This window comes from Euwallacea similis, chromosome 5 (assembly GCF_039881205.1).
Source record: "Euwallacea similis isolate ESF13 chromosome 5, ESF131.1, whole genome shotgun sequence".
In the NCBI taxonomy this organism is placed as follows: Eukaryota; Metazoa; Arthropoda; class Insecta; order Coleoptera; family Curculionidae; genus Euwallacea; species Euwallacea similis.
This window is the reverse complement of record NC_089613.1, coordinates 904,103-914,517: the sequence shown is the minus strand read 5'-3', so window position 1 is coordinate 914,517 and position 10,415 is coordinate 904,103. Positions and strand designations below refer to the sequence as shown.

Below are 10,415 nucleotides of genomic sequence, written 5' to 3'. Positions count from 1 at the left end.
TATAACAAAAAGTTTGATTACCCTGAGGCTTGTTAAATTTTGTTTAAGTGTATTTGGGAAGAAAAGTATTAAATAAAAAAACATAAAGAAAAACGTTTATAAACATTTTTATTGTAAGAAAATATAAATATTAATACCTAAAATGATTGTCTACATTTTGCTCTGCTGACTAAGAAACTTGTTTAGTATTATAACAAATCAGACCTGTAAAATGTTAACCTAATGAGAAAATGAATTTATAGATAAGAAAGAACTGAGCATTGACCCTACTGGTCATAGAGAGATATATGTGCAATAAATAAATATATACATGCATAAAAACTGGGCATAAAATACAATTTTTCTCGTCAGACCCAAACATAACAATGGCACGCTCTCAAATATCATATGTCTTGCCCTTGATAAATTAGCTTATTAAAAAAAACCATCTCAGTGTAATGGGATATTGGGAAACCCAAAGGAGTTAGTGTATTTGTAGGTCTGCAACACTGGTCTATATCCGAAAGCGTTTTGGTTAAACGTACCCTCTTGGTTCGATCTCAAAAACCTGTTATTCTGAGGCTGACCGATTTCCTGGTTGAAATTAGGTTTAAAGAATCTGTTGTTACTAGACTGAACACCGAAAGGCTGGATACTCTGCTGGATATTGAAGGTCTGAGGCAGGTCTAGGTTTTGTCTAAAAAACCTGTTCTGGTTATTAGTTCTTAGAAATCTGTTTTGGTTTTGCGGGGGAGTTAGGAAATTTTGCTCGTTTTGTCTTAGGAACCGATCTGGTACCAGATTTAGCTCATATTTTGGGGGGAATGGTTGTTGCGATGGTAGTATTGAAAAGGTATTCTGTCTGATGTTCGAGGTACCTTGCTCCTGCCTCAAAAATCGGTTTTGGTTCTGGAAAATGTTATTGTTTTGAAAATTGTTGTTACTCCTGAAGTCCTGCTGAGGCGCATTGTTCTGAGCAACTGGAACCCTGTTGGCATTAATGGTGTTAAAGGGAGTAGAAGCTAGGAAGTTACTCTGTTTCAAAGGCTTGGGCAAGTTTACATAATTATGGAAACCAGAAGCTTCTTTATTGGGCAAAATCTGAGCGTTCTCTGGAAGCTTTCCAGCTTCTACCAATGGATCAAAGCTAATGCTGGGCACCAAAGAAACATCCCCATTATCCTTTAGATTTGGAATTGGTTCTGGGTTCTTAGGTCTATTAAGGTCCAGAGGTACTATAGCCTCACTGGCAGTAAATTTATTTAAAAAGGGCTCATTGTTCAACAATTGGCTAGGATCAATGGTTGCTAGCTTGGACACAACGGACCTATCAGGTTCCGTGAACACTGGGTCAAAATGGTTGAAGTTTTGGTTGATGGCTTTGTTGATTCCTCCCTGGTTGGCTGCTTCAATACCATTGAAGTTAGTTCTCGCCAGCAATTGTTGTTGCTTGCGCAGCTCTTGAAGCTCCTGCTCTAAAAGCTGCTGCTTCTGCTGCAGCTCCAATGATGGAGACTGTAAGGAGAAGTCAGGATTGGAAGGTGATTAATTTGTTATTGGTTAATATGTGATTTGCTTACCTTTTGGGGCGACTCTTTGGGAGTGATGGTATTTTTGAAGATGGGTTCTACCTTTTGGGGGAACCCACTTTCGTCTTGGTGGACGGTGAATGCGGCCACTAGCGGAGCCGTAAAGAACTGTACCTGTAAATGAAATTTTAAGAGGACTTTTTGAGGGTCTTCTAGGGCACTTGTGTTTATTTACGATTGTGCAAAAATACATTGGTGCAGATGGCTCATGAACGCAATATTCAGTGATTTCGGCGAGCTGTATTTTTTACTAATTCGGTCATGAGATTCGCGACAAAGGCTGCTTTATTTATCTTGAAATTTATCTGACAATTTCAAAGATGGAGATGGTTCTTAAAGCTCTACTAAACCTCATTTAATTTTCTCTAAAAATTACCAACCTTTTCTACTTTGGCCTCATTCTCCTCCGTGGAAACCTCCAAAGTCTTCTGAGTAACTACTTCTTCTTTCTCTCCAATTTCATTCTGATTCTTCCCCTCACCTAAAGGTTTCACATAAGTTTTGATATAAGGCTCCTCCACATCCTTTCCTATAGCAAACTTTTCAATTATAGCCTTAGACTTCTTGGGCTCGGTATTTGAAATTACATTCAGGTTTTTGAACCCCGCAATCTTCTGAACTTGAGGGTTCAGTTCTTTTGCAACTCTGGGGTCAAAGTTGTTAGAAGCACTTGCAACTATATGTTCTGTATCCATAGAGATTTCTTCACTTGATGTTGATTTAGTTGTGACTGCATCTCCTTGCTGGAAGACAATGAATTGAGGCTTTGGGGCTTCATCTTCTTCAGTTTTCAATTTTTCGTTAGCAATTGTCTGGTCAGGTGATTTGGCTGGTATGGATAAGTCGTTAGTGAAAATTGTTACGGCGCTCGCATGGGCCTTTTTAATGCTCTTTCCATCCTCATCAAAGGACTCTATGTCGTCATCAGTTTCGTTCGTGTCTTCATTTTCCAGGTCAGTGAGGGCCTTCAAGGATTATTTAAGATATAGAGAGTGTGTTTCTGGAGCTCAATCACGGGGATCTTGGTAATCATAAACGACACGAGGTTGGTTAAATAGGGACAAATTGCATAGTTTTGAATTTAAGAACATATTGAGTTAAAATTTGAAAAATTGTGATGATTTTTGGTGAGGTCAATTGACCCGACCTTATATCTTTTATGATTATTAAGATCATCGTAGTTGCGCTCTAGAAACGGAAGTACTATATATCGGAGGGAAATATCAGCATGAAGATATTTCAAGGAGTAATAATAGTCTGCAAAATAATAAAAAAATATTAATAGACCCATGATTAAAAACGCACCCTATTCTATATAGGGTGGCAAAGTTTTACATCTTTTTTCATATTTTGCATTTTTCTCACGTATGCCTTGAGTTAAATTTTTTAAATTTCTTACATCTATTTTCGTTAAGACCTTTTACAAAAATATGTCAAAATCATCAGTAGCCACATACTGGGTGTTATGTTTTTTTGGATCATGTACTATTTCATGCTATGTATCTTTTTTTGGTGCACCCTGTATGAATTCTGACATTAAATTTAAATTCCTTCTTCAATCCTTTAGCTTTTTGGTCTCTTGCAATATTTTCGCATTTCTCATCATTTTCGTATAATTTGCGAAAATATCCATCGATGCGAATTCAGAATGTAAAGGAAGTAAGGAAAAAAAGTAATCATCCGGCTCAGTTATCAATTATCTGAAGCAATTTGTAACAATTCATCAAATTTCTTAAAACAAAATTATAAAAACTGTTGAAAATGTCCTCCTCCTACTAAGATGTAGAGCTCTATTCTTTGCGTTATAGACCAACGGATTGTTTCAAATATTCCAAGAATATTGCAGATGATGTTGCATGAATCCACTATTTTATTTCGCAATACTTCTTCTGTTTCAATTAGGGTCTGATGCACCAGTGATTTCAGGTGGCCCCCAAAAAAAATCCAGACTATTTAGGCCGGGGAATCTAGGAGGCCATGACTGAGGAGGAGGACATTTTCAACAGTTTTATAGTTTTGTTTTCGTTTAGATTTATTTTAATTTTAAGAAATTTGATTAAATGGTACGAATTACTTCAGATAATTGATACCTGAGCCAGATTATAATTATTTTTTCCTTACTTCCTTTACATTTTAAATCCTAATTTCCTAATCTTTTACATTCTTATTATCGAAAGATATTTTTACAAATTGAACGAAAGCGGGGAAAGATAATAGAATACTGCAAGACACTAAAAACTAAAGAATTGAAAAAATAATTTAAATTTCGTGTCAGAATTCATACAGAGTGTTTTAAAAACAAATGTAAAAATAAAATAATTCATGATCCAAAAAATCATAACGCCCTGTATATGGCTACCGACGATTTTGGCATTTTGTTGTAGAGGGTCTTAAAGAAAATAAATGTTAGAAATTAAAAAAATTTAAGTCAGTGCATATGTGAGAAAAACGCATGATATGAGAAAAAATGTGAAACTTTACCCCACTCTGCATATTCAAAATGGTGCGTTTTTGATCATGGGTCTATTAGCATTCTTTTGCTATTTTGCAGAGTAGTATCGCCCCTTGAAATATCGCCATGATGATATATTGCACCCTGTATAGTATACTGTATACTTGAGACGAAAACTTACCTTTAGTAAGGCTGATCGCAGCTGTGAGTCCAATTCCACTTGACTTTCAGTAAGGGGTGTTTGGTTCTCAGCGGCCGTGCCTTCAGATGTTGAGGATGTATCTGAGGTTTTCGCCTGATCAGCGAAAATTGGGCGGATTAAGGTGAATGTTATCAGGAAGATGAGGCCGCCAGTCTGAAACAAATTGTTTTAATCAGAGTCGTCTTTTAGATCTGCAAAGCATTTACCTACTTAACCGTAACACTTACCCTGATTATTTGCAATAAACAGTGTCTTGGAGAAATCGTTCAAAGAAGGAAAAAAGCCGCAGAGAAAATATTTCCTTTCAAACGGCTCGCAATAACATTTTTTCCAAGAAACCTTGATTGATTAATTTAATTCGTTGCTCTGTGAACAACTTTGTTTGGATTATTTACCATCAACAATAGCTCGAAAACAGATCCAATATTTGTCGGTTATAAGTGAAAATGAATGGGGTATTTTCACCTTCAATTGGCAAACACAAGAACCCAATTTGTTTGCATATGTTGCGGTCGAAAAGAAAGCTCAAACATGCCGGAGTAAAGCTGTGGTACCTGTTTGTTATGGATGATGGTACTGCCGCTCGGAAGCAGGGAAAATCACTGTATACATGTGTTACTTGCTTGAAAAGGAAAAGTGACATTAACTTCACCGAGGCGAGGTTTTAGATGCAAGTTTCTATTTGTTATAGTTTGGCTTAAAATCTTCCAATTTTTGACCCAAACTATGACATAGTTCCTCTTAATCATATAATATAGTAATTAAAAAGTCCTCGTTATGAGATGCCACTGAAAGAGAAAGTTTCTTATAAATGGATTTCTGCGTTATTCTCGGAATTTAGTACCATTTAAGTGTTTAAAATCGATTGGTCTCACGCACATCTGTAGTTTTCACTGTTTGCTTATTGGGTGTGAATCTTCAAATTATAGTTATTTGCCTTATAAGTCAGTTAAGATGGCACAAATTAATGCTTGAAGATTCTTTGATTCTGAAATGTTACCATCTAGTCGTAGCTTTATAGCGTTTCCGTGTTCGAGCAGACTCATTATAAATGAGCTTCTTAAATGCTTTACGCCACTGAGTTATTTTTAATGTGTGCTATAATTGGCTCTTTAATTAGACGAAAATCAAAGGCATATTAGGGAAAATTTCAAATCTACAACCTAACTTAAATAACCTTTAAACATTTTTTCGTTAAAGAGTCCTCGCTCCGACACTGAGTATTTAGTGTGACAGTGCAGTTGTTCAATATGTAATACTCAGGGACGTACTATATGCAAAATTTGCAATCGTTGAGAGAATATTTAGCATTCTTGCTCTACCACTGAAATTTTCATTTATACATTTATTTAATTAGAAGTAAGTATTGACAATATGTAATAAAATTTGGTCAAAGTCTGCAGTTAATTTTTTCAACATTGCGGAAATATCTAGAGAATTGCAGATTTGCTCGCGGTGACCTGTTTCGTAAAAAACACCTCAGGGAAAGTGTTTTAAATTACCATTTCTTTCGAAAAAATCGACTGTTCATGTTGATGATTTTCTTAAGCAATTCCTTGAGAGAGTGCTTCTCATTACAAGGGAGGTTTTCTCAAGAACATAGCGGAAAATATACAGGTTGTTCCTAAATATGAGGTACATACGAAAGAGGGAAATTCTTTAGCTTATTTCATGATTAAAAGTTCATATAAACATAGTTCCGCAATTTTCACATTATTAATAGAGGGCGTCACTTATGGTCAATTTTACAGAATTTATAGTTAACAATTTTTTACCCTGTATGTCTAACAAGAAATTTTGATTCAAAATTTGAAAGGGCTATAATTTTTCCATAAATTATATATTCTTGTTTTATTTCGATATCTCCATTCGTTTTTGAGAAAATCTGTTTAATGAACACTATGTTTAAATTTGATAATACGAGAAATCAAAATCGAAACAAACCAAGAGTATTTTTATTTTCTAGAAATTATAATTCGTCATCTAAAAAAACATAACTTTAAAAATTTTCAAGTGTCTAACCTAGATATTTTTAGAATAATGGCAAAAAATGAATTAAAATCTTAACTTTCAATACCTTGTATATATCCAAAACAATCAAATTTTGGATAAGGCATATTTTCTCTAATCGCTATTATTTGATGCATAGCTTCTCCAGCTTTCGGTTGTCCTATTGTAAATGAATCACCCTGTATATGGTGGCGATGAGTTCGCGTCTGGTACGGCTCTGGTCATACTTACATACATGATAATGAAAACTTGACAGTTTATAGAGGAAATGTAGTGATTCCCAATATAGATTTCCTCAAAAGTAAACTTGCCCCTACATTTTCCGAAATTAATTTCTATATTCACACATTTCCAAGTTAATCAAGAAATTTAGGCATTGCGCCAGTAAGTTTTTCAGATGGGTAATTTGGTCATCTCCAGTTTATTCCTCATTAACCTAAATTATCTTGGAATTAACCGAAACGTTGTTCTTCTCATCTTTTTTGATTGCCCATTGATCAACATTCGGGTGTCTGAAAAAACCCCGAAATTAAATTTTTCTATTGCCGATAGATGTGTGTGTTAACGTGACTCGAAATCGGTCAAAGACTATTATTATCGATCTTAAGTGTGCGTATAAACAGCGAAATTCTCTGAGCGATAAAGAGAAAGTAACGTATCATCTTCATTCAGATATTTGTCTTCCCCAATAAAGGGGATTGGCACATTAAGTAACACGTAACAACGTTTACTTTGTTGAAAAAACGCATTTCGGTTACAAACCAGCGAATTATTACCCTGTTGGGTTGTTAATAATACAGTTATTACGTTCGTAATGGCTCATCGCTTTAGTGATTTCAGCCCAATTCGTTTGTCCGTTTTGATGACTTTCTTGCCTGTAAGCTTTAAGTAAATAAGATACTTATAAAGGGTTATCGTTAAAAATCACGTCAAGTAGGAGTTGAAGCATCAGTGGCATGTTTCCGACACATTTAACACCCATTATTTATTTGTCAGCTGTTTGATGGTGACTAGTAAATTGCTTAATCAAGGTCCTCCGTTTTCGGTTGATCATTTACCGCGAGGTCTTTTTTGATGATCACTTGTTATTATGCAACACTATTTTGGTAAGAAATCTCGGGTCCATTTACACCCATCCCAAAACGCCATTGTTGTCTTGTTCATCCATCTAGAAAAGCGCGGTTTCATTGTTTCATTTCAGCCATAAAGTTGATGTAAATCTGATATAGCCCCTGGTGTTGAGTTACCAAGCTTAATTCGAATCCTGCACATTAAGCCTTAAATAATTGTCGTTTATTGCAATGTGGGATTGTCCAAAAACTACACAATGAGGCATTCATTTTACACCCAGTAGTTGGAAAATTACTGCTCCTTGTGTAACACCAAAGGTAACGAAGTAGATTCGGTAATTACCCTTGTTGGTTAAAGTTAATCGTGTCACAACGTACATAGGTAGGTATAAATAATCTCGAAGAAGTAGTGTATTATATGCGAAATGTTGCGAACTTTCTATTTCTGATGGGAGGTCGATCTGGTCTTGACACTACACCTGAACTTTAGCTTCTATCGGTGTAGGAAGAGACAAGTTACATTTCTTGATAATATCTTCCCACGCTTTTTCTATTTTAGTATCACATACGGATTTAAATTTGTTAGCTTATACATATACAATATAATTTAAAATTCTGATGGTTTTCGAAGAAACTTCCAAACACTGAAAAAATCTTTATTTTTTAGAAAACAAGTTGATGAGGGTGGCTTTGTCCGCCACGTCCACCAGATCAGCCCCCATTTGATTATTATTTTTAGATTATTGTATTAAACTGCAAGATTGAATCTGAACATATGGTACGTCATTGTAATCATAAAAAAGTTAAATTCAAAAATCTAAAAATACATCATGGCGGCCGTAAGAAAAAACAAAGTTGATGATGATTACCGAAAATCAAAACGTCGGATTTCAGATACATCGCGACGTTATAGAAGAGAAGTTGCTATGATGAAGTGTCAATCGTTTTGAATTACCTCACGAAATCACCTGAGGAAAAAATAAAAACGTTTTTCCAAAATTTTGTTTTTTTTCTAGTACCTCCGAAACCTATTGGCATTTTTCAAATTTTGAAACGGCATATTCTTAAACTCCAAATTGTTCTACTTTGTCCCAATTTAGCTAATCTCATATCTTTTATGGTTAACGAGATCCTCATGATTGAGCCTCAGAACCAGACTTTTTCTATATTCTGTATATTCATGTATATATAAACCGTTCTATTATATTTAAAGGCCTTTGCGTGTTTAAACTTCGATTACGCAGTCACCATCACTTTTAAGCATTGAACACAATAGGTGCGAACCCCACAATGTAATTAATAAACAGAAGTGATAACCATCTCTTAAGCGAGTTTTGATTGCTGATAAGGCGGAAATTGTAGTCTCCGGCGATTATTAAAAATTTCGGCCTTGTAATTATTGCTCCTTTGTGTAAGATTAAATACAATTATTTATGATACAATACCTGATGTAGTTTGCCTTTAGGTAAATAAGTTAAATAAATTAACCAATTAAATAAACAAGTATTTTGCGTCCGAATATTCTTACTTTTTAATTGAGAGAAAAACATGTTCAAGAAATGAAAATTTGCTCACACATAAACGCACTTATTTCGTTAGATGAACTGGCCTCATTTTTGAATTTTACAAATATGTAATCTCCTGACTTTTCAATCATGAAAATCGCATGCAACGGATGAAAACTCGCTCACTTTTCAACTTTTAAACGCCAGCATTATCAACTCATAATCTAACATTTAAATTCTGTTATAGAGGTTCAAAAAATTTGAAAAAAGTCTAAATTGAGTAAACCTTACTTTGGAACTTTCATATTCTGGGATTAGCAAATGTCCTAACTTTTCACTTCTCATTAATATATTGATCAAGGTCAAAATTCGTCACTTTTAGGTGAAAAACAACACGATAAAATTAAATGAAATACCCTCACTTTTCAATTATTAAAAAAAATCTAATACACCATGTTCAAACATCCTCACTTTTCAACAATAAAAACATTTAACATGACCAAAAGTTATCACATTTCTATTAAAAAGTTATACGTTTTGTTGGATGAAGTATTTTTCACACTTTCTCATTCTTTACATTTTTTACAAATTTGTCATTCTTAACCCGAAATAACTTGTGGAATTTGATATAAATTACATTAAAAACTTGAAGAGAGTTGAATATTGTCGACTCACTAGAAAGATCTTTCCTTAATATAAACTTAGTTGTGTACACTCATTATAATGACTTTTTGGGCCATTTGTTTAATCCGATATGAGCAGCATTAAATTGAGAATTAGACTTTGCTTAACCCGGACTCGCCAGAAAGATCTTATCTCTAAACTTCAGAGACGTGACTCATCATAAATAATCTTTCACTCACTGATTTAATGGAGATTTTATGACCTTTTCTCTTGTCTTAATTGTCTCATTCTAACTTGTCTCAATTTTTCTCTTTCAGACTTATTGCGACAAGCCTCAACCCTTAATTAGCCCCACCACCAGAAAACTCCTCCAACTCACCCAATTCATCGTAAAACTCCTCAAAAGTTGTCACTAACCAACGGTTCTTCCGGTCACCCACGTCCGAGTGCGGAAATCCACCGAGAAGAAGCGCGTTTGAAGACCAACTGAGGCCGATGAAGAAGAAGATTTCGATTTCACCGGACCCCTTGAACGATTCGCGAAGATCTCAACAGAAATTTCTTCTTTCTTCAATTGTGTCTCGGGGCGTTACACGAGGCGGTGCCTGATGACACCGATAGTACCATTTAATAATATATCTTCAAGAATTTGCCAGGTAAGTTTATCAGCAGGTTTTGAGGCAGTTAGGCCGGGCTTTCCAAAGTACTGATTGGCAAGATAATTTCCATGGAATTAAGAAAATTAACTCGTGCTTTGCTCTGATTTCGTCATTTTCATGGGAGTTATCTTAGCCCCAAAGAAGCGTCAGTTTTTTTACACATCGGTGCATATTTTCGTGTTGTTGAACAATGGTTCCTAATCAGCCGGGAGCGTCACTCTCATAACTTTCTTCTGTGGTGATATATGGTTAAAGAAAAGAAGAATCCACGTAAGATTTATGGTATGCACAATACCCAGCAGCAACTACACGAATTTCCCCTTAG

The 10,415-nt window shown here is 35.0% G+C and overlaps 1 protein-coding gene across 1 annotated transcript; it reads right to left on the bottom strand.

Moving 5' to 3' along the window:
- Positions 1-91: 91 nt before the first annotated feature.
- On the bottom strand, positions 92-10,111 carry LOC136408930 (J domain-containing protein DDB_G0295729-like). The gene is made up of 5 exons (XM_066390152.1): positions 9,811-10,111; positions 4,202-4,375; positions 1,949-2,533; positions 1,560-1,682; positions 92-1,494 (listed from the first exon to the last, which is right to left on the bottom strand). Exons 1-5 carry the CDS (start codon positions 9,817-9,819, stop codon positions 430-432), a joined length of 1,956 nt encoding a protein of 651 aa, XP_066246249.1. The 5' UTR covers positions 9,820-10,111; the 3' UTR covers positions 92-429.
- Between the last annotated feature and the right edge of the window lie 304 nt (positions 10,112-10,415).

Excerpts from the sequence above, each read along its gene's own strand:
- LOC136408930 (XM_066390152.1), bottom strand. Across the intron at positions 1,683-1,948 it reads ATGAGGCCAAAGTAGAAAAG|GTACAGTTCTTTACGGCTCC; the intron begins GTTGGTAATTTT and ends TTTCATTTACAG. Across the intron at positions 1,495-1,559 it reads CCAAAGAGTCGCCCCAAAAG|TCTCCATCATTGGAGCTGCA; the intron begins GTAAGCAAATCA and ends TTCTCCTTACAG.